Source organism: Cetorhinus maximus, chromosome 1 (genome assembly GCF_964194155.1).
Source record: "Cetorhinus maximus chromosome 1, sCetMax3.hap1.1, whole genome shotgun sequence".
Lineage (NCBI taxonomy): Eukaryota > Metazoa > Chordata > Chondrichthyes > Lamniformes > Cetorhinidae > Cetorhinus > Cetorhinus maximus.
Window position 1 is genome coordinate 133,188,724 of NC_135879.1, and position 24,954 is coordinate 133,213,677.

General features: G+C 44.6%; 1 protein-coding gene across 16 annotated transcripts in view; it reads left to right on the forward strand.

Annotated features, from left to right (window-relative positions):
- The window catches only part of LOC144683641 (LIM and calponin homology domains-containing protein 1-like), a 485,528-nt gene that overhangs the window by 296,611 nt on the left and 163,963 nt on the right, over positions 1–24,954 (forward strand). For 14 of the 16 annotated variants that reach the window (XM_078546886.1, XM_078546926.1, XM_078546934.1 and 11 more), the window contains exons 5-9: positions 3,039–3,069; positions 11,632–11,742; positions 18,006–18,201; positions 19,800–20,052; positions 20,900–21,220. In XM_078546886.1, the coding sequence (XP_078403012.1) occupies positions 3,039–3,069; positions 11,632–11,742; positions 18,006–18,201; positions 19,800–20,052; positions 20,900–21,220 (912 nt within the window). Of the gene's footprint in view, positions 1–3,038; positions 3,070–11,631; positions 11,743–17,551; positions 17,937–18,005; positions 18,202–19,799; positions 20,053–20,899; positions 21,221–24,954 lie in introns of those variants that run through there. The other 2 variants (XM_078547013.1, XM_078546983.1) reach the window with 2 other exon arrangements.

A 24,954-nucleotide genomic window follows, 5' to 3' on the forward strand; every position in this document is an offset into this window, starting at 1 on the left:
ATGTCGCCTGACGGGAAGTGCTGTGCGCTTCCTGTGTGGGTGGGCGGGGATTCCCCAAATGCGAGAGTGTGCTCTTTCGCGCATGCGCATGAAAGAGCACACATCTCCCTGAGGCAAAGTGCTGCCTCAGGAAGATCGCTGACAGGTTTTCAAAGTTTAAAAATAGAAAAATTTAAAAATCATTAACATGTCCCTCTCATGTGACAATGTCACACGAGACGGGACATGTTAATGAAGTGCACAAAAACTTTATTAAACTTTTTTAAAGCTGAAATGAAATCTCATCCCGCCAGTGGATGAGGTTTGTTAAAAAATCACTTACCCGCCTGCCCGTTGGGCCCATGTGCCGAGCCGAAGTTCGCACGGCCTCCTCAAAATCGGCTTCAATTGGCGCGTTAAGGGCCTTAACAAGGCCTTTAATTAATGGCGGGCGCATGTTGCGCTGCATAGCGTGCCCGCCCACCTAAATATCGTGATGCCACGCGCTGACGTCGGGACGCTTGTGCAACATCAGCACGTGACATTTTAAGCGCTGATGTGCGGGCTCCGTCACCCGCATGTTAGCCAGAAAATTCTGTCCAATGTTTCGAGTCCATATGACTCTTCTTCAGAGCTCTGAAGAAGAGTCATGTGGACTCGAAACGTTAATTCTGTTTTTCTCTCCACAGATACTGTTAGACCTGCTGAGTTTTTCCAGCATTTTGCGTTTTTGTTTCAGATTTCCAGCATCTGCAGTATTTTGCTTTTATCTTATGTTGTTCATATGCCTGACACCAGACTCCTGAAGCAATGCTCTTTTCAGAACTCAGTCGACAAAGGAGACTCCCAGAAAGATAGTGTAAATATAATAGGGATGTCCTCAAAGCATCTCTGAAGAGGTCAAACATCCCCACTGACTCATGAGAGTCCCTGGCTTGTGACTGAGTGAAATTCATTTGGAAGGCACCGAACAGATCAAGAGACTTCATCAGGAGCATGTAGAGGCGAACTTGAAATGTGGAAGGGAATGCACAATACCTCCCAACATCTCATTTACCTGACCCTTCAAGCACCACCTGCCCCTTCCATGTGCCAGAGTCTGCAGATTGTGCGTTGGATTTATCAGCCATTCAGAACCCTGTTGAGAAGGGGGTGTCTGCTTAATATTGAAGCCTTTGTGTCCTTTAACTTGCAAGGTTTTCCAGGCTTAAAGCATGGTTAACTGATGTACTACCTTCCACTTATATTATATTAATGGAATTACCTTATTGGTTAGATATATATTTATAACAGGTAACACAATTTACATCAGATAAGACAAGCCCCTCAAGGGGAGGCAATGGTGTAATGGTATTGTTGCAGGACTAGTAATCCAGAGATCTAGGGTAATGCTTTTGGGGACCTGGGTTCGAATCCTGCCATGAATTCAATAAAAATCTGGAATTAAAAGTCCTATGATGACCATGAAACCGTTGTTGATTGTTGTAAAAATCCATCTGGTTCACTAATGACCTTTAGGGAAGGAAATTTGCCGTCCTTACCTGGTCTGGCCTACATGTGACTCCAGACCCACTGCAATGTGCTTGACTCTTAAATGTCCTCTGAAGAGGGCTAGCAAGCCACTCAGTTGCATTAAACTGCTACAAAGTCTAACTCCCTTCCTAACACCACATAGACTGCAGCAGTTCAAGAAGGCAGCTCACCACCACCTTCTCAAGGGCAACTAGGGATGGGCAATAAATGCTGGCCCAGCCAGCGAAGCCCACAATAAAAAAATTTCTATCTTTTTGACAAATGTTGCTATCTTCTTTCTTGTGAATATATAATGAACAGAATCTAATCACAGAATTACAGCGGAGAAGGAACCCATTAAGCTCGTCATATCTGCACCGGCTCTCCAAATGAGCAAATCACCCCTGCCTCCTTCCCATAACCCTGCACATTCCTCCTTTTCAGATAACAGTCTAATTCCCTTGTGAATGCCTCGATTGAACCTGCTGCATGCCAGAATACCATAAATATTAATGAGGGAAAGATATTTCATATTGTATGATGCTGAAATGAAAATGTGCTCCTACATTTAACCTAAATACAAAACTTTGCTATAAGTATTAAGAATAGGGTAACCTCCTTGGTTATGCTGGTGTTGTAAGATTGTAGTAGAAATATTGTAGTTAATCACTTGCTAATGAGTCTTAAATGCAGCATCATTCATTAACTGTAAGGAAATTAGAATAGCACTGCTTCTAAAGTTTATATTTTCAAATGTAAGATCATAATTTATACAAAATGTTATTAATACAATGGCTTTAAAAGAAAATTAACTCAAACCTGATGGTAATCCATGGAATTGCATCAATTTTACTGTATGGTAACAGGCTATTCAACTGGTATTTGTTTCCACGTGAGCTTTCTCCCACACCTCTTCAACTCACATTAGCACTATGCCCTTCTATTCCTTTCCCCCTCATGTGCTTATCTAGCTTCCCTTAAATACAACTATGGTATTTGCTTCAACCGCTCCATGTGGTAGAGACTTCCACATTCAGTAAACTCTGAGTAAAGAGGTTCCACCTGAATTCCTTATTGAATTTATTAGTGACTATCTCATACCTGAATTCCGGCTACAAGGTAACAAGCCAGACAGAGGAAGAAGAAGTAAGATGACATTTAAAGAAAAAGGGGAAAACCTACCCAAAAATATCCCCAGAATAAAAGCAAGTTGTTTCATTTATTACAAAAACAAAAATACCTGGAAAAACTCAGCAGGTTCGACAGCATCTCCGCAGATGCTGTTGGACCTGCTGAGTTTTTCCAGGTATTTTTGTTTTTGTTTCAGATTTCCAGCATCCGCAGTATTTTGCTTTTATCTTAGTGTTTTATTTACTAACTGAGTATAGCCTGGTGGAAGAGAGAGAAGCAATGGAATATAATTTTTCCTGTAAAAATTTGTTGTTGGTACAAATTTGAATAAACTGTATGACCAAAAAATCATTAATAAGCGAACAATATCACATTGCATATATTAACTAATCATTTTGCCTCTTTTGTTAATTCAGGGTAACAGAGTACAGCAGGAAAATGAAAAATGTAAGTGTCTTTTATAACTATTTTTGTGACTTATTTGTATTAAAAAAAGAGAAAAACTGCCTTCATGATTTTGTGCTTAAAACCTATGCTAATTTAAGCCATAATGTTGCATTCATGTATCCCATATTCCATATTATGGATATATGAAGAGTCTGGGAAAGAGAGTAAATATTTTACTTTGGGCTGTTTTGTTCCAACTGATGAGTGGTTAGGGAGAGACAATGGGCTGGACATGGAACCCGCTGGAGCGGGCAAGATGGCAGGCGGGCGGGCACGGAAAGTTGCATGGTGGGCTGCATATCAGACCTCCAGCAGGAGGAAAACTGTTAGCAATTAAGCCAGTGGTGACAAGGTACCAAAACATAAACTCGCCCACTAACAGCGGGAAACTCATGGATGTGCTTAATTACCCACTTGCATATATTTTAAATGCAATTTGATGGGATTTAATCCTGCCCCCCTGATTTAGTGAAACTTATATGTGGCTTTTGTGCCTTCAGTAACTCGTTCATTGAAAGCTGGTGACTTACATATGTGGCTTCCTTGACTCACTGTGAAAGTCCTTTGAACTTCCAGGTGGCTGTCACTGGGCATTGGATTGATCCTGTTGCATTTTCCTGTGTAAAAACTTGCTGGACTGACAGTCTGAGGGGGCGGAGCCTAAGGCAGGGAACCAAATTTCAAAATTTAAAGGGACAACACAGAACTGAGGTGCAGAGGGGCCAACCCTTGAAGTGGTATCACAGATCTGAGTCCATAAGGGGAGGACACTTAGGAGGCTGCCTGAAAGGAAATAGAGAGTTAGTGGCAGCCTAGGGAATCATACACCCTGTCCTTTATCCTTGAGCACTGGAGGGGATACGCCGGCTGGACTGTGACATCTCAGACCTCAGTCGTTCACTTTGATGCTGCCAAATGATCTTGTGCAATGGTGCAGGAATCTTCTCTCTGGACTTTGGAACGTCTTTTTGTGCTGGAGCAACAGAAATTCAGATGTTAAAGATTTAAACTGCAGAGAGCTTTCTTAGAAATCCCTGTAAGATGATTTCTCATTCTAATACAGAGTTGGCTGCCCTTTAAATATGGCGCCAGCTCCTGCACGGCCATCAGGCTACAATCAACACTACAAGTAAATCCAGCCCAATATCCCTCCTCCTCCTCAGGTACCATGTCCTAGGAGGGCACTGGCAACAATGGACTTCCATGTGTTGGTCCACTGACATGCTTGATAAGGTACTGCAGTGGTTTGCCATTGCCTTCTGCAGGTTCTGGCAGAGAAGGTGACTCACCTCCTCTCAGCACCTGGATTGGAAGGATTTAGAAGCTGACAATCAACTTACTTGGCCATGTTAAGAGTGCACCTTCCATGGCTATCAAGTCCTGGAGTCGGACTTGAACTCGGAGCTTCTGGCTCAGAGGTAGGGAAGCTACCCACTGCATCACAAGACCTCCCTCTCCGTTATCTGAAGGTTAATACCTGCTAGGCGATCACTATAGTATAAGCCACAGTCGATTACTGGGATTACTAGGAAATAGCATAATTAGCATATATATCAATGTTACCTTAGGCCAGCCATAGTGAATTACAAACACTGCAATGAACTAAAAGAACTCATTGCAAAGAATGCCTTTATGTTCCAGTAACATTGACAATTAAATGAGGTATTATTTCAACTTGTTTATTGCTTGATTTAGCTTGGAACATAAACCCTAAAATTCCTGGTGTTACAGAGTGTGGAGAAGGAGATTCCCAACCTCTGGGAATCCATGAATTGGAAATGGACCTGATTAAATTGGGATTCCACTTCGTTTGAATGCCTCCTTTCTGTTAAATTTCTCTGGGAGGAGAAAAATCGGTGGATCTTCTGCACCCTCCACCCCACCATCAAGAGGGTATATCTGGGAGAGTTTCTGGGATTCCCCATGAATTGTGCCTGTTAGTAGGCCTCAGCTGCAGGCTGACATGAATCCTGTTGAGCTCTTTAGAAAGGCCCAAAATTTTTATCAGACAAATGTAATCAATCCTTCAGGGACAAAGGCATCACTTGAGTGCTGAAATTGTTTTAAAACTATGATCTTCAGTCCACAAGAACCTTGGAGCACCTTGGGCAGAGCAGCTGTGGGCTGCCTAGGTTTCCAAGGGTACACTGGGCCTGGGCACTGCGGCAGTATCCTTAGAGATACAATGGTTTTTGTATATCAGGCAAAATTACACCACTCACCTAACCCCACCTCATGTCAACCTGCTTTCATCAGCTCCCACTTTTGAATCACACAAAATCACACAGTGCAGAAGAGGCCCTTCGGCCCATCAAGTCAGCACCGACACGTGAGAAACACCTGACCTACCTACCTAACCCCATTTACCAGCACTTGTCCCATAGCCTTGAATGTTATGACGTGCCAAGTGCTCATCCGGGTACTTTTTAAAGGATGTGAGGCACCATCCATCCTCTCCTACCACTGCTCCAATGCCAATCTTCCTTTTCACATTATGGTCCTTGAGATTGTTGTGAGCACCCAACTTCTTAACTGCCCCAATCCCCCTCTGAATCCCTGTTTGAATTCCCATTCGAATCCCTCCAAATCGCTGCTTGGATTCCCATTCAGATCCATCCAAATCCCCAGATCCTGCACCTAAGCTATCCACTAAAGTAAGTACAGTGTCAATATCTGAACTGGTGACTGCCAGTGTGAGAGTGTGTGACAGTGTTTTCTTTTTCATCAGTGTCTTCCTAGTCTTCTATCTCTTGCTCTTTCAGCACTGCTTGGCCAGGTTTTTAATTCTTGGGTATCTGAAAGGAGAAAGACGCAAGATAGAGTTATTCTAAGGGGGAGCCAGAGGTGCATGCTTACTTTGTTTATAGCTTGTAATTGAGAAGGGATTGTGGCATGAGAGGAATTGAGTTGTAAAAAGTTAGATTAGGTATGAAGGTTGATGTTTTCAGCCCCGTTGCTGTGCAGAGTCTCAGCAGCGGCTGCTCCAGTGATGGCAATCACCATTCCCTCCAGCAGGGTAAGACATGCAGCTGCACTTGCCTCCTGCCAGTTAAGTCCTGGCACCTCCAGTTATATGCCACCTTGTCCTGCAAGAGAGAGGGAAGTGTATCAGTGAGTGCAATGTGTTTGAATGATGTGGCATTTGAAGATACATTAACTGATTTTGGCCACTCAATGTGAGGTTATTGAATTTTTTGTGGCAGTCCATCCAGATTCTCAGGCCTCAATCTCTGTTGTCCACCCTCATGGTTATCTGCCTTTGCAAAGTTAGCCTAGAGGGCTTCCTGGCCGCCCAATGGATAGATGACATCTCTCCTCTCAACCTCCTGCACCAAGACCTCCAGTGCAGCATCAGAAAATCCTGAAGCCTGTTGTCTGCCATATTGTGCAATTATTGAGTAATACCCAAGTCAAAACCACTTTTAGAATGACTTCCAGCACCTGCTGCAGCCACAATGTGCCTCCCATGCAAGAGGTGCAGTCTGGCATTAAGTAGGGCGAGCTAACTTTAACTCTAGCCTTGTGTTAGCTCCTCACAATTTTGTGCTCCCTTCTCAGGAATGCAGCCACTCAGCAGTGTGCTTTACTCTAGCTGGACCCTATTAGCATTTAAGTTAGTAAGCATCACAAAGTTTCTGTGCTGCCAGCACCAGAAGCAACAGATCACAGGTTAATCGTGCATTGTGATCCCCAGAAACACAAATTAAAATATGTTTAATGTTTAAACAAGGAATCTACAGCACAACCATTAATTAAAGGTTAGAATAGGTATGCTATCAATTTTACTGTCCAGTGAACAGATATTTGCATAGGGCCAGGGGGAGATAGTTGAATGCTTAGGCATCCAGTAAGTTAAGGGTAAGCTAAGATCTACAACCCAATGATTCACTGGGAATAATTTTGCCGGATCACGGTGTGGGGGTGGTGGTAAAATCAAGGGAAGCTGTGCCAGATTGGCTCCCACACCATGGGCAGAATTTTCCCCCCATTGGGGGGGGGGGATGTTTAATAGCGGATGCGCGGAAGCGGGCCTCAAAATGGTGCCCCCGATGGGGGGTGCGCCGCTATTTTACGTGGGAGGGCCAATTAAGGCCCGCCCAGCGTCACGTCCGCCAGGAAGCGCTATGCACTCCCTGTGCAGGCAGGGGGAGGGGATTCCCTGAGCCAAGAGTGCACTCTTTTGCGCATGTGCACTCATCTCCCTGAGGCTAAGTGCTGCCTCAGGGAGATCGGCTCTACAACAAAAAATCTGAAAAATAGAGAAAACAAAATTCCCTGACATGTCCCCTTGTGTGACACTGTCACATGAGTTGGGACATGTCCATAACTTTTACATACACTTTAATTAATTTTTAAAAACCTACATGAAACCTCATCCCGCTGGTGGATGAGATTTCATGCTTCTCCTAATGCCCGCCGGGGCTCCTGGCCTGCCTGCCAACCTTAAGGTTGGACGGCCAGGTCCATTAATTAGTTTAATTACTCTGTCAATGGCCTCAATTGGCCATTGACAGGTCGGCGGGTGCACAGCTGATTTTGCTGAGCCCCCACCTACCTGAAAATTTAAATGGGGCAGGGTGACGTCGGGAGTTCCACCCGACGTCATCCCGCGTCATTTTACGCATTGGCGAGTGGGCCCCGTCCCCTGCTCGCCGACCGGGAAATCCTGGCCTATGTCTCACCGCCAGGGAATTTTACTGATGGTGGCACTGGCCTCGGACACGCTGCACACCACAAGGTGGCAGGAAGTAAATTTAAATGTTCCAATACCCTATTAAGGGCTATTTCATCTGGGTGTCGGCATTTTGCCAATGGCAGATCGACCTCCTCCTGCTGGGTTGCGGAAGCTGCCTCCCAGTGGCAGCCCAGGGAGGGGGAGCACTTTTTTATGCAAAGAGAGGGCCATGAGCATTGAAGGAAGCCCCCCGCGATCACCTCAGGGAGGTTTCCCTCCGTCAATCTGACTTTATGTTTTTTTAAATTATCTGCGGCCTACTATTTTTAAAAATTATCTTTATCATGAAAATTGTAGGAAAATTAAAATTTGTGAGAAGCCAGCAGATCAGATTTGCCTTTACTGGGTCACAGTAACTCCACTTGTGGAAGGTTGGGGTATGAGTTCTCTTTTAACTTTTGTTTCTCTTTACTAAAAGTGTGACCGTGAACTTCAGAGGAACTGCCATAAGGCAACATCGCCCAGTTCTAAGTACGCTCAGCCATCTTGAGCCTACTGTGTCGCTGTATTTTTAGTGCACAATGGAGATTAAGGAGAATACATTAAGTTGCAGAGTGTTTAACCTTCCCCTAATAAGTGGAAAAATGTCATGTCCACAGCAACTTGACCTATGCTGAAATGAGTTGATTTCGCACAAAAATGTACTGTCAGCATATTTAAATATTTTGGTGGCACTGCTAGTGCATAGTGCACGATGCACTTTGAGTGCAACAAGGGATTGGGTCACGCAGGACTATTGGCTTTTGTTTGCAGAGGACAGGTCCCTGCGTATGAATGTATGTCGCTTCCAGCAAGCCTACATAAGCCACATTACAAGCTTGATTGGTTATCTTAAGTTGGCTGTGAGTGCAAACAAAGGAATATATTCAAGCTTTCCACCTTGTTTGAATTACCCGGAGCTTGGAGATGTATAGTTCTCCATGGCAACACCTCAGCCAATCAGAGTCGACTTGGCCAACCAATCAGCACACTTTCTCCTGTTGTATAAATTGTTGTGATGGTTTGAAATGCGCCATTCTTGTGTTTGTCCTGATGAGTACAAGATGAAAAGCTTTGGCAGCACGTCTCTCTTTTCAGCAATATTCAAGTTCTGCTCTACCAAGCAACTACCTGTAATGTTGCTCAAACGCTCTAGTCACACTATCGGGAAGTCCCTGCTTTAAGTAAGTTTTGGAAATTTAATGGGCAGAAATTTACATCCTGTCGGCTGGTGCGCGCCCAACCTGATCGGGCGTAAAATAGTGCGCAATGGTGTCAGGCAAGCATCCTGATATCATTGTGCACTTGCGTGATATATCAGTCGGTGGGTGCACGCGAGAGTTGGCAGCACACCCGCCGACAATTAAGAGGTCTATTAAGGCCCTTAATCAATTAATTTAAACCTATCTTTTGCTGCCCGTCTAACCTTACGTTTGGCGGGCAGGCGAATCAGCCAGGCGGCCTTTGGATTTTTTAGCAAACCTCATCAACAGGCGGGATGAGGTTTCCATAATTAAATTAAAAACTATAGAAATTTTTGGGCAGAATTTTTATTCTGCCAATGTTATTGTAAGTGATTCCCATGTCGGGACATTATTTTCAGATTTTAAAAATCTTTATTTTTGATTTTAAAATTGTTCAGCTCCCTGAGGCAGCCCCCTGCCCTCAGGGAGCTTTTTCCGTGCGCGCTTCCCCCGCACATGCCCAGACTTTTGCGCTCGCCCTCCTGCCCCCACCCCGGCAGCACTGGGATTCTTAGCGTGCATTTCATGCCGGCTAGCTGTTAATCCAGCGTTAAATCGCAGTCGGGGGGCCGATCGTGGGCTGTGGACCGTTTCCTGGCTGCTCCCGGGCCCGCCCACCCGCCTGACGACCCGAAAATCCTGCTCAATAAATTTTTTATGCACATGCTTTCACTGCACTAGTGTAGTGTCTGGCTCCTTTGAGGGATACTGGTGCCAGTAATGGAGAACTGCCAGACTCTAATTGGTCAGTTGCTCTTGGGGTAGGATCTCCACCCTATTGGGGGAAACCTGCAATTAAATGTACTGTTTATGGTAGGTTTCAGTTAATCTGTTCGAGGCCTTGGCTTTATCACTTTGCCCCTCCCAGAGGTGCATTCGGAGGTGGAAGGGGAGCCACTTGATCAGGCGAGAGGCTGCGGGCTGGTGATGATTACATACGGGCTGGGAAGGCTTGAGGACAGCCTTCTCATCTGGATGCCAATTGAGCCCATTAAGTGGGTAATTAATGCCAACTTAATGGCCTCATTCCACGCTGCTGCTATTCAGCCAATGACAGGCGGGAACTCTGCATGTAGGGAGATGAGCCTAGTTTGAGTGGGGAGGGCTGCGGTTGGCCCTCATTCAAAGGTACTCAGTGCCTGATCAAGGGACCCACATCGGGAAGGAGGGCGCCTGCGGAGAGTCACTCCCCTGCCCTTTCTTCAGATCCCCTTCCCCCCTCTCACTGGTGATCCCTCCCCTCGACCCCCACCCTACCCTCACTTATTTTTCTCCAGGGTTATAACAATGATTTCCTGGTGAAGAACCAAATGAATATCAGCAGCAGCCACCACCCTTGGGATGGGGTTCTCACCCTACTGGGGTAAGTCCTGAAATTAAATGTCCTCCATGGAGCTGGGAGCCCCAGTGAGAGGGTTCCTGTTGCCAATTAGGGACTTGGTTCTTTCAGGGCTCCTGGAAAATGGGTTGGTGGGGCAGGGCCACCAGTTTTGGTGGTGTATGCGGGCCCCCACTGCCCTGAATAAATTCTGCCCTATATATAATTGAAAATGCTTGTTTCTTGGCAATAAATATAATTTTCCAAATAAAAACATTTTCTTTTAATGAGACCATGACATTACTCCACTATAAGCAGCACTGGGCATTGTCACAATCAGGATATGGGAGGAGTGCGCAGTTGATCTAGCCCCACTACTCCACAGGTCGCACCATTGTGTTTAAATGTTTAATCCACTTACCAAAATGGCCAATTACTTATCTTCGCTCCTGTTCCCCAGAATAAAAGAGACTTTAGCCAGGCCTTTTTTAATAAACAACAAACTTATTAGTTTATTATAAAACCAGTCTTGTCAAATAGAAAGGCAAAGCTTATTAACATACTGTATGAAATATGTAAGTATACTAATTGCTCTTTCGAGATGCCCTAAGCCACACCCTCACCCTCCATGCATGCACACACACACACACACACACGGCAAAAAATAAAAATAGAGGAACTCTGTCAAACATTAAAAGCTAATGGTTCAAGGGAAAAGGAAAGATGGTGGAGTCCTTGAAATGACGTCCGGTTTATACAGTCGTTCTTGTAGCATTGAACTGTGAAACAATCAATGACTTGCATTGCTTTTCAGGCAGCCTGAGGAACACTTGCAGGTACTCTATTTCAGCATGGAGAACAACTTAGGAGCAGCTTATACTCACTTCTGACTGTGGACTGGCTCTGGACTGCAAAAAGGCTGCTGTGTTCTTTTCACAAGTAGTTCATCCTCCTGCTACTCAGCAAAACCAAAACCAACTTTTAAACACAGTTTTCTAGGCATTTTTTTTTCAGAGCCATAAACTACCATGTGACCCGCTTTGTACACAGTCCACCAGGGTCTCAAGATTTCTAGCTTCTTTAAAACTGCTTAATTACCTTTTCTTGTAAATGGATGTCTCTTCCAAGAAAAACAACCAGAGCTCTTGCATTAACCCTTTAAGGAACAGTGCCTTTTAAAACACAAATTCTCCCAGAATGTTCTTAGTCCCTGAGATGGACCATTTTCTGTGATTAAAGTGTTCACCACAGCATCATAATTCACTAAAATCATTTATATCCCTCAGGTTTTGATCACTATTTATTGGCTGGGGAAAACAGCAAACAGTTGTACATCCTACAGTGGACCGACACTGAACCTGAAAGAATTTGAAGGGTTGTTGTCTCAGATCCAAAAGGTAATACATTTTTAATTTCAATGTTAAAGTGTGTGTGTGTTACACCTCGCGGGCGGCTGCGCGCCCGACCCGATTGGGCGTAAAATAGCACGAGAAGATGTCGGGCAAGTGTTCTGACATCATTCTGCACATGCGCAATCTTCAGCTCTGCGGGCACGTGCGGGTGGCGGAGCTGCACCTGCCATCAATTAAAAGGCCACTCAAGACCATTAAATAGGCAATTTAACATTGCCTGTGCGATTTTGCACTTGTCACACGGGCAAAATGGGCAGGCGGGCAGCCCACATTTTGCAAAACCTCATCCAAGGGCGGGATAAAAAGAGTCAGCAGCATTGCCACTATGACCAGTGAGGGGTTTAGGAGATAGTTTGTTACTGGTTGCTTATTTGACAGCTTCAAGTCAGTTCTGAGCTTCATTCTTAGCATTTCCAGGCTTCATTTCAGAACTCATTGGTGTCTCCAAGGCCCCAGAGGATTTTGACCATGTGGAACCTTCCAGGTATCAGACAGCCTTCTGTTAATGGGGATTGTAGTCTCCACTGGTGGCACCTCCTCTGAGGAGGAAGAGAGGGGCAGAAGGGAGAGGAGGCCAGGTGTCCTAATACAGCTTCCAGGGAAGTGGCCTATGGGCGGAGAGTCGCAGGCACAAGTGGCACAGGACAAGCAGGAAGTCCAAGACATAAGGGGCCACAGAAGATGCCATTATCTTGCTGGATAATTATCCTGCTGCCAGGGTTTACAGGCGGCAATGCAGCTACCTCAATATGTCTAAAGTGCAGTGCCTGTCCAGGGAGATTGTGACCTCCATTTGTCATGTGATTGGGCCTGAGATCAGGTCCAACTGTGTGGGTGGACACCCCACGCCAGTGGCTCTGAAGGTCACAGTGGCCCTCAACTTCAATGCCCCCGGCTCTTTCCAGGGGTCAGTGAGGGACCTTTGTTGAGTGTCCCAATCAGCTGTCCACAGTTGTGTCAAGCTGGTGACAGATGCCCTATTCCATACGGATGAGGCCAGCTAGGCTGAGCAAGCCAGAGTGTTTGCAACAATTGCTGGCTTCCCCTGTGTCCAGGGTGCAATAGACTGTAAACATGTGGCCATCAAGGCGCCAGCAGGTGGGCCCGGTGCCTTCGTCAACAGGAAGGGATTCCACTCCATGAACGTGCAGATAGTGTGTGATCACAGGATGCTGATTCTACAGGTCTGTGCAAGGTACCCAGGCAGCTCCCATTATGCATACATCCTGAGACACTAGTCTCAAGGTATCAAAGGTATTCAGTGCTCCAGCCCGACTGGATGGATGGTTGCTGGGTGACAAGGCCTATCTGTGAAAAATGGCTTATGACATCTCTCCGTCAACCAAGAACAGAGGCAGAGCAGCGTTAAAATAGGAGCCATGCCTCCATAACAGCAGTGATAGAGAGGACCATAGGTCTTCTAAAGATGCACTTCTGATGCCTGGACCGTTCAGGGGGTGCACTGCAATACACCCATAGCGGATGTCACTGATCTTGGTTGCATGCTGCCCTCTCCACAATCTGGCACTGGCAAGGGGGTACCCATTTGAGGAAGAGGATCTTGAGGCAGCTCCACAGGCCACAGAGGATGAATCCAGTAGTGAGTTAGAAGAGGAGCACGGTGAGGAGAACGCTGATGGGGTGGAGCCAGACCTCAGTAACCTCCAGGGAGGCAGGGACACCAGGGACGCCTTGATCCAACGCTCCTTCAGCTAGGCTGCCAAAGATCTGTTTCAAACGCATGCCAGAGCTGCCACCTCCACCCAGATGTGTGAAAGGAGCCTTTCATTTGAACACAAAAAACACTCAGTGCCTGTGCAATAAAGTTCAGAGCCATTCGCGTCCAGCATTACACACCTGCACCAAAAAATAAAAAGGTGAAGCATACTCAGGCCATGACGACAAAAACAAAATTTATGTAATTTTCACAATCAAAACAAATTAACATCACCATCTCTGGTGTTCATTTTTACACCAGTAAACATAAACACAACATTACAGAACAAAAGATCACCCATGACCAGCCCCTCTTGTGCTCATGGTGCCTTAAACTTATGATTATGAGTACCGCTTCTGGTTGCAAACCCCCACCCCCCCCGACCCTCACTGGCAGTGGCATTGGAAACAGCTGCTGACTCTGGTGTCCTTGATGACCTTCAGCACTCTGAAAGAAGCCAATAGAGACGACAAGCAGCTCATGCACTAATGTTAGGTCGCTCTGAACTCTCTGCTCACCATTGATGGACGGGCACCTAGCTGGGATACTGGATGCCTCATCCACCTCCCACACTGGCACTGACCACCTGAGGTCAGTGCCTGTGTGAGGGCTTGCAGGTCCAAGCGCATCCCCAAGAACCCCTCATTCTATCCCTGAAGCTGCTTCTCCATGAGAGTCGCTTCTCTCTCCATGTAGGAGGCAGTGCGCTCAGCGATGAGGGTCAGCGGAGTGCTCATACTCCACATGGACTCCTCCACAACAGAGACCATGGCACATATACCCTCATGGCTCTCCGCCAGGTCCTCCCGCACATCCCACTGGACACCCAGCACCTGCCGCCTAATGGACGACTCTAGAGGCTCATCATCTGCCTTCAACTCAGCATCGTCCTGGTCTCCAGCAGTCCTCTGACTGCCGGCGCCCTGGGCACTCTCTGCCTCCATCTACTCCTCAAATGAGCGTAATGCGCCCTCACTGCTGTGCACCAACATCGCAGCCAAAGATTTAATACCCACCGAGGTGCTGGTACCTGCGTTGGTGCCTAGCTTAGAGAGCAGGTGTGATGCAGGTGCAGCTGAAGCCCGACAGTCCTCTGGCATCAGGGGTGGCTCTTCAGGGATCTGCAATTGATTGCGTGCTGGCAAATCTAAGGGAGAACAATGACATGTCATTAGTTTAAGTCACCACACTGTCACTGTGTATGTCAGGCACTCTGCTGAGACAATGGAGATCTGCATCATGGTGCCATCGTCTTTCAATGATCAATGGGAACTCCAGTTTTAAGACTCCCATCAATGAAGAGACTACGCTAGAATGGTTGCACAATCTGAAACTCTCACCTCTGTTCACTGCACTCTTACCTTCATCTGACACACCCGCCTCTCCATGACCGGCTGAACGAGGTGCCTCTCCAGCTCCAAGGCTTCCTGCCCAAATCTGGTCAGGATTAGAAGGTTTGGGGGGCCTCCGCCTGTCCGTGACCTCTCAATGTTCTTATGGCTCATCTTCTCCTGGAAGGACAGAGGAGCATAAGACCATAAAAGTTAGGAGCTGAAGTAGGCAATTTGACTCATCGAGTCTGCTCTGCCATTCAATGAAATCATGGTTGATCTGATAATCCTCAACTCCACTTTCCTGCCTTTTCCCCATAATCCTTGATTCCCTTACTGATTATAAATCTCTCTACTTCAGCCTTGAATATACTTAACAACCCAGCCTTTACAGCCCTCTGCAGTAAAGAATTCCACAGATTCACTACCCTCTGAGAGAAGAAATTTCTCCTCCTCTCTGTCTTAAATGGGCAACCCCTTACTCTGAGATTATGCCCTCTAGTCCTAGAATCTCCCACAAGGGGAAACAACCTCTCAGCATCTACCCTGTCAAGTCCCCTAAGATTCTAATATGTTTCAATAAGGTCACCTCTCATTCTTCTAAACTCCAATGAGTACAGGCCTACTCAACCTCTCCTCATAAGAAAATCCCTCCATACCCGGGATCAACCTAGTGAACCTTCTCTGGACTGCCTCCAATGCCAGTATATCTTTCCTTAGATAAGGGGATCAAAATTGTTCACAGTTTTTTAGGTGTGGTCTAAATAGTGCCTTGTATAGTTTTAGCAAGACTTCCCTATTTTAAACTCCATTCCCTTTGCCTTCATTGATTAGTCCACTCTCTACCTGCCATTGCAGCCTGCCCAACCCCATCTGAGGAACACCTTACGGGGCACATTGGAGTCGTGGCTGCCGAGCTGCAAGGCACTCCGTCCAAGCAGCCAGGCCTCACCCTCTTGGTCAGCTCCGGCGTCATTGACAGTTGGCACTCAGACTCTAACATCCCTGAGCCCCCAGCCCTTAACACTTCACCACACTGATCCATGCCAACATGGTACTCACCCAACCTTTTGCGGCACTGCACCCATGTGCACTGTACGACGTCGTGGCTGCTGACCTCGGCTGCCACCTCCTCCCAAGCTTTTTTTGTCTTGTGCGGTGGCCTCCTCCTCCCATCTCTGGGGACATGGGTGTCCCTCCTCCAATAGCACTGCGGGGCAGTCATCCGAAAACCCAGGGCGGGATGGTGGGGGGGGGTGGCGAGTGCCCACCTGACTTGCCCTCCCACCTGGTGTCTCCAGCCACTGTTGAGGCCATGGCTTCTGTCTCCAGAACGCAGAAGATATGTGTCCCTGGCAGCCTTCAAGGAGCTGCCTGTGCCGTTTTTAAACCGTCTGCCAGGTTGCCATTGGACCCGGCGCCCAACATACCCCTGCCCCCGCACAGCCCTTCCCAACCGTTGGGAAGACGCGTTTCACGCTGGGCGGGCCTAAATTGGCCAGGCAGGGGACCTTTGTGTGTGTGTGTGTTTCCTTAATTGTTGAAGTTTGTACTGTCAAACATTGTTACAATTAGTGTACAGGACTATCAGCTTTACCTAATATACTGTTCATTTTCACTTGTGTGATAATATTATTAACACAATGTACGCAAAGTCCAGATGAAACATGCAACTATTTTTTTCATATTATAAATAGAGGGAGAAAAATACCCAGGTGTGGAAATTATGCTGTGCAATATTATTGCACAGTTGCCTAATGTATTCATTACAAATTCAATCATATCAAATGTAACCATGGAATTAGCACAGCAGCTTCTGTTAGAATAGTGGAGCAAAGAATTTGACCCAAACATATCAGGTGTCATACAATAACATTGCATAATATCATTTCAAGGCTGTTAGATAACTAGTTTTGAACTTATATGATTTCAACATTTTTAATACCATGGTTTTTAATTTTTTTTATGTAAGCTTTTCCCAGAATTGTGGAAGAGAGTGAAAGTTGTTTCACTCCCAACACTCAATAACAGCAAATTTGGCAAATACTGCCTACATTCACATCCAGGTTTTTTTTAAAGGTGCTGAGTGAGTCATTAAAAATATTTTAAATGTTCACAATAATATTTCATCATTTGCAGTACTTCTAACATCCTTAATCTGAGAATTTAAAAGAAAGTTTATTTGTGAGGTAAAGAATGACTAACAAAATGTGAAAAGAACTAGATTGTTGAACCACGTGATATGGCCACAGAAGTGAACAAGAACACCACTGTATTTTAATCGTGTGCTGTTTCTAAATTTCTTGTTAACTCAGTATCGGTGTGGTGAGATATCAGACACAACTTTTATTTCAGTCATGGAAAATGTCATGATTAAATTGTCACAAGTAATCCAAAGTCATAGAGACTTTTGTAAAATGAAACCAAGACCTCTTTTAAACATATGTGTGCTGATCGGTTCTTTGCTATAGCAATTAGTGTTAAAATAATCTTTAATTGAGACAAGGGATTTATTATAGCACTGGGCTGAGTGTAGCATAGGATGGCTTCCATTGACCTTTCCTTGGGCTAGAGTTTCAGTGTTTAGTATGGGCTTCTTGCCTTGGAAAGAATTTATAATCAGGGACTGTGAAAGGCAGCGATTGTTCTCAATGCTCCGACCATGCGGGTCAGATGCAAGTGCGTTCATAGCCTTCAAAGCCAATAGCTGGCAAGCAGCAAAGTGCTGGAATGATTTTTTTAAGGGAAGAGGAAAAGCTTTTGCATATTTTCATTGCTGATTACCTCTGAAAGCTATTTCTCCTTAATCCAGGAATTTCTTTTGTCGGGAAAGTTGAAGACAAACTTTGTTACATTGCAGTCCACAAATTGTCACTCTGCTCGGAAATGGCCACAGGCAGGGTTTGTGTAAATGGGTGAAGGGCACAACTTGATTGTCACTATTTGGAGAGCCGTTTGAAACTAAAAGGATATTTTATTAGGAGAGCGTCGAAGTTGGAAAGTGCACAGCTGTACCAAACACAGCCAATGTAGTCTGTTTTTTATCCACAACTCTGGACCATAATACACAAATGGGAGTTGGTGTCTGAGTCGTTGATATTGTTTCCTTTCTTTAATCCTTGAAGATTGGGGTAAGTAACTTCTTTAAAAAAAATCAATGTCTATCTAAATGAGTTATTTCATGTTCTACCTATCACCAGGAGATGGAAGACACAGACAGTCCAAAACGAAGTATCCGTGACAGTGGCTACATTGACAGCTGGGACTCTGAACGCAGTGACTCCCTCTCACCTCCCAGACATAACAGGGATGATTCCTTTGATAGTCTGGATTCATTTGGATCACGGTCACAACAGACTCCATCACCAGAGGTGATACTTAGAGGAAGTAGTGACGGTAGGTGGTGATAATGTCCCAGGAGGGTATCTGCTACACGCAAATTCAGCAGTTGTTCTCAGTCTGGGACTGTTTACAACCATTAGTGCGCAGTAAAAATCTATAAAGATTTGTGTAGTTATATGAGGCTATAGTTCATCACTGCACTTACATGGGACCAGCAGAGCTCAGTTGTACTGGCAGCTCCTGTGTTGCTCTCAGATGAGGGACAATGGTGCCCTGCTCATGTATACCTGTACATATACATGGAAATCTGCTCATTGCCATCAGAATGCTGTTTAAATAGCAGCCTGTCATCTTTGCTAACATTACAGATTTTAAACATTACTTCACATTCGGTTTGTGCACGAGCAACGGTGAAACTGAAGTAATATGAAACAGTCTCCTGCAGGCTTCATACTACTTGGCTAAGCTGAGTTTGGGCAAGTTGGCACCCAAATTACACTTTGGAGCTTGTGTTGATACAAAGCCAAACAGCTTTACATTGATGTAAATGGAAATATAACTGACCTATTAATGCGATATGCTTGAGAACCTAATCTATGAAAGGTGATATTTGACAGTAACTGTATCTGACTGAATAGCCATTGACAAAAAAGCTGAATGAATTGTCCTACTGTTTACAATGTTCTTTCTCAATTATAACAATTTTTGTGCTTTACAAAAACAAGTCCAGACTGAAAAGCAGAAAACACCCACCTCAGAAATGCCAGTGAGACTTTTTAAAGCAAAGACACAATTACAAAGTATGTAATCTTACCCAATGTAAGTAAAGAAAACATACACTTAAAATGATTGAGTTTGGGAAATGAAGCACATACAGCCCTTATCCTAGATACTATTTCCAGAGAGGTGCATGAATGAAAAGATGGCAGTGGGAGGTTTCATTTTCAGCTATTGGGGCAAACTGACAAAGAAAACAGCAGTTTGTATGAAAAACTTGGCAGAATTTGAGTAGTGGTAAGAACATGCACTTTGGAAAATAATGAAACATGCTTAAATAAGGCTGTTCACATTCAGAGCAATGTTCTTTCTTACAGATATAGTGGTGGTCTGAATCGGGCTGTTTATAGAAAGTTTATTCTTTGGTAAAGCGATTTAAGGTATAGTAGAGAAGAAAAAAGTGACCTTTAAATGTGGACTGTACCAGTCACTTCAGTATGTATGTAACAAATGCTTTGTCAAGGGCCGTTGCACTAACTAGCATCTTGCACAATGGCCAATTTCAGGAACAGTGACATGCTACATTGCGGGTGTAATAGGACATGTAAGATGATTGGATATTTTTCAAAATAGGACTCTTTCAGTTGCTGTATGGAAGTTGGGATTACCCTGCTTCCTGATATCATTCCTTTGCCACTTCTTCATAGAGGGCAGGGTAAAGAAAGGAAACAAAGCAGTCCTGGTTAGTTCTACATTTTACAGAGTGTGGAGTGTGTGTGAGTGGAGGATCATGAGAACTGACAAATTGCAGGTGAAAAGGAGACAGGTTACCTTTTGAGTACCACTGGTCTGTAATTTCATTTATGCGTTGCTGAAATATGTCACAACAATGTGATGTGTCATTTTCTGACACTTTATTTTTGTTATTCTGAAAGGTCGTGGCAGTGACTCTGAATCAGATATTACACAGAAGGCGCTAGATGTGAAGCGAGACGACATGTCTGTAAGACGGACTTCCTATAGTGAACCCAAATCATCCTTGCCGTTTAACCAGTACCTACCCAACAAGAGCAACCATACAGCCTATATGCCAGCACCTCTTCGGAAAAAACGGGCAGAGCGAGGGGAAAGTTATAGGAAGAGTTGGAGCAACACTACCTCACCAGTAGGAGCAGAGCGACCTTTCAGGTAAGTCACATCATTAAGTCATGTTTCGTGAATCACTGGTACTAAGTTAACATCCAAATGTGACCTAATCCTCTACATTCATTTGTGGAGCTATACAATGTGATTCAGTTATACATCTAGACATTTTGGCATGATTGTAAATAGTTTTGTTGCTCATTAAGATGGTTTTATTAAACTGGACCATCTCACCAATCCTAGCAAAGCCTATTGATGTCTGTTATTGCTCAGTAAACAACATACTTACATTATTGTCCAATGAAAATAACTCAGCCATCATCATGAATTTTGGCATGGAGATGCACCCTTCATTTGAATTGCAATAAAGAGAACCTACATGACTGCATTTGGAAATAGTTCAGCTGTGGTAAACTTATCGGACTTCTGAATGGACATTATTTTCAAAGATTTGATTATATTCAGTAATCCCAGCTTGTGAGAGAAAAATTCCTAAATGTAAGCATGTTGGCCACCAAGGAGGTGGGTGTGATAGTCTCAGCAATGTTCATTTTATGGTACTGAAACAGAGCAGCCTTCAGCTTGAAATTTCTAAATCCAGGTCACACTGTACAACATTTTGAAAATACTGCTGTGAAAATGTTGTGGCTGAGTTTCACTTAGCGACTACCTTAACAGCCTGTTGCTAAGGTAATAATTCAGAATGGTATAAGAGATTCCCCCAATTGGTTTTTGCCCTTCTCCAATGACAGGGCCACTTGAAGTTAAATTATATCTCAATGAAGGATATAAATGATTTGTCATGATCTGTAACACTGCTTACAATGTAAACTGGGTGTTTGTATAAGATCTACAACTTGTTTGCCTTAATAAATGTCATATAACTCATTAGTCATAGTCATCCTGAGACTATAGAAGAAGAGCAAAATGAAGAATCCTGTCAGGATGAAGATTTTGCTGAGCCACCAACTACATTTTTCCAAGTTCAAGGAGTTGATGGTTCCAAGACAGCAGTGGAATGTGAACCAGCTTCTATTGGAGATGCTGATAGTCTCAAGAAGCAGTTACAAGTTTGTGTGGCGGAAGACCCAGGACACAGAGCGACTGTAGAAGGTGAAAAATGGGAGAGGAAGGATGAAGAAGAAGTTAAGAAGTTGAAAAGAATTCAGAAAGCTGGTATTACACTCATGCCAGCATCTAAGCGATACTGCAGGTCAGCAACATGGTGTTGAGCTCTCATAGAGATGAAATAAAGGCATGAGATTTTGTGGTGAGGCACAATGCATTATTACTTCATTGGGTTTTATTATACCATGGTGTTCTGTGAGACTTTTGGAAATTATGACTAATCTTTAAACTGAACTTGAGGGAAATTGTGATCAGAGAAAATATTTAGGCACAAGTCAATTTCATTTTGATGAAATTTGATGTCAGTTAATTAAGGTGCCTTTAAAATGGAAAGTGAAAATTCATTCTAATGATTTTGATTGTGAATGACACTTTTAATGATTTTGAATGATTGATTTTGACATGGTATAATAGAAATCAGTGATGAGGCTGGGGAATATGGCAGTAAACTAAAGTATGCTGGCTGATGCTCATTTTGACTTGGCCATGTTACTATATACACATCAAGCAATATTTCCTACATTAGTTCTCAGTTAATGACTCTTGTGCTGTATTTGAATATTTAAATCACAATAGCTATGTACTACAGATGTTGTTGCATATTTATCTATGTGGCAAAGCTGGGTTACTCACCTTAGCATGGCGCCACTTCTACAACTAACAGATTGATAGAAATGTTGGAATTTTTGTCACTGTAGTGCTCAAGCCTTAACATAGCAATATAACCTTGTAACAAATTAATGAACACACTTCTGTTTGTCATGTCTAAGCGATGATAGGGATGTTTTAGAAGTTCTTACTCCCAGCACAGAACCTTACAACCAAAATGCCTATTGGAAATGTTAATGGATAGAATATCATGAGGGGCACACACTCAAATTCCCACTATGTTTTCTCAGCAGACAAGGGTGGGGGCACACACTTATAAAATTGCATTTGATAGAGGTAAAAGCGTGTTCCAAAATAGGGTGATAGATGGAGTGAAGTGATATCACATATAGAATTAGGTAAATAAGTGTATGTTACATATGAAGGATAACTTCATGACCTCACCATTCCCATTGAGAACCTCACCTGATCGGAGTTTACACTGTGAGAAATATTATGAGCCCGGACTAGCACTGAGCAGCATGTGGCTAAATTGTATCGTGCATCCACTGGTTCATAAAGCTTCCTATAGGATTGCAAAGTTAGAAAATATCCCACAGAGTAATGTGTAGTATGAAACTGAAATTATTTCAATATATAAAGGCGTATACAGATCTTATTCAGTTTTTAAGGATTTTCAGTTTGTCAGCAGCACAATACAAGTATCAGGCAGACTCTCAATAACTGGATCATGTGGTTTGAGCTACAATAATGCTTGGTTTTACTTCACTGTGGCGGAATTTTCCATGCCCCCTGGCGCCGGGTCTGTCTAGCGGGATGAGCAGACAATTTGGTGAGGCCAAAAATCGGTTTCATGGCGTCGTGAGACCAGCAGATCATCTTCTCAGCCCATCAATGGCAGGCCACGGTTCCCACTGTCAGACGTTGGGGACCTCAATGCAATACATCTGCATGTCATTATAAGGCCAGACTGATTCCCCCATGCTGGATTGTCCGCCCACGTCGGCCTGATTGCAGGCCGGTGCAAAACACGTCTTGACAAGTGTGATGTGCAGAAGTCGGGACTTCTCATGGACATGGCTCTGCTGCGAAGCAGCGCACGGAAGTTCAAAAGCCACCATTGTGGGTCTGCTCACAATGGATGATGGTCAAGGGAGTGAACTGGAAGGTCCAGTTGTGTTTGGGAGAGGGGGATGTACCAGAGGGTGGGAGAGGAAGGTCTAGTATCGACTAGGAGAGGAAGAGGTTAGGAGTTGGGGAACGAAGGTGTCAGGCGGGTGAGGTTGGAGGGGAGTGGGAGTACAGGGGAGGAGGGCTAATGAGGGAGAAGACAGCAACTGGGGAGGTAGGTGTAAAGGGGGTGGAAGGTGTAAGGGAAGGTGTTCAAAGGTGGAAAGAAAAGCAGAGAGGGGAGGGAGTCCAAGGGGAGGAAGGAGTGCGGATAGGGGAGGGAGTAAGGGCGAGGAAGGAGTAAGGGCTGAGGAAGGAGTAAGGGCTGAGGAAGGAGTCGGGAAGGGGGAAGGAGTAAGGGGAGAGGGGAACCGATGGGGAGAGGATTAGGGAGGGTGGAGTCTGGGTGGGGTGGTGGGAAGGGTTTCCAAGGGTAGGAGGGGTTCCAAGAGGGGAAGGGCCTTCAACAGCGGAAAGGGTCCAGAGGGGGGAAAGGGTCTAGGGGGGGGTGGTTCTTAGGGGGCGATGTCCAGGTGAACGTGCAAGGGAGGGCTCTAATGAGTCCATGACTGCGTCCTGGGGAGTGAAAGTTGTAGAAAAGGTGGCCAAACCATGGCTTACAAGGGAAATTAGAGATAGTATTAGATTTAAGGAAGAGGCATACAAATTGGCCAGAGAAAACAGACCTGAGGATTGGAAGCACTTTAGAATTCAGCAAAGGAGGACCAAGGGATTGATTAAGAAGGGGAAAATAGAGTACGAGAGTAAGCTTGTGGGGAACATAAAAACTGACTGTAAAAGTTTCTATAGGTATGTGAAGCGAAAAAGATTGGTGAAGACAAATGTAGGTCCCTTACAGTCAGAAACAGGGGAATTTATAATGGGGAACAAAGAAATGGCTGACCAACTAAATACATACTTCGGTTCTGTCTTCACAAAGGAGGATACTAATAACATACCAGGAATGTTGGGGAACACAGGGTTTAGTGAGAGGAAGGAACTGAAAGAAACCAGTATTAGTAGGGAAATGGTGTCGGAGAAATTGATGGGATTGAAGGCCGATAAATCCCCGGGGCCTGATAATCTACATCCCAGAGTACTTAAGGAAGTGGCCCTCGAAATAGTGGATGCAATTGTGGTTATCTTCCAAGATTCTATAGACTCTGGAACAGTTCCTACAGATTGGAGGGTAGCTAATGTAACCCCACTATTTAAAAAGGGACGTGGAGAGAAAACAGTCAGCCTGAAATTAGTAGTGGGGAAAATTCTGGAGTCCATTATAAAAGATTTAATAGCTGAGCACTTGGAAAACAGTGGCAGAATCGGACAGAGTCAGCATGGATTTACGAAGGGAGGTCATGCTTGACAAATCTACTGGAATTTTTTGAGAATGTAACTCGTAGAGTTGATGAGGGGGAGCCAGTGGATGTGGTTTATTTGGACTTTCAGAAGGCTTTCGACAAAGTCCCACATAAGAGATTAACATGTAAAATTAAAGTACATGGGATTGGAGGTAATGTATTGAGATGGATAGAAAACTGGTTGGCAGACAGGAAACAAAGAGTAGGAATAAACGGGTCTTTTTCCGAATGGCAGGCAGCAACTAGTGGGGTACTGCAGGGATCGGTGCTGGGACCCCAGCTATTCACAATATATATAATAATTTAGATGAGGGAGCTAAATGTAATATCTCCAGATTTGCAGATGACACAAAGCTGGGTGGGAGGGTGAGCTGTGAGGAGGATGCAGAGATGCTTCAGGGTGATTTGGACAAGCTGAGTGAGTGGGCAAATGCATGGCAGATGCAATATAATGTGGATAAATGTGAGGTTATCCACTTTGGTAGCAAAAACAGGAAGGCAGAATATTATCTGAATGGCTATAAATTGAGAGAGGGAAATGTGCAACGAGACCTGGGTGTCCTCATACACCAGTCGTTGAAGGTAAGCATGCAGGTGCAGTAGGCGGTTAAGAAGGCAAATGGTATGTTGGCCTTCATAGTGGGAGGATTTGAGTACAGGAGCATGGATGTCTTGCTGC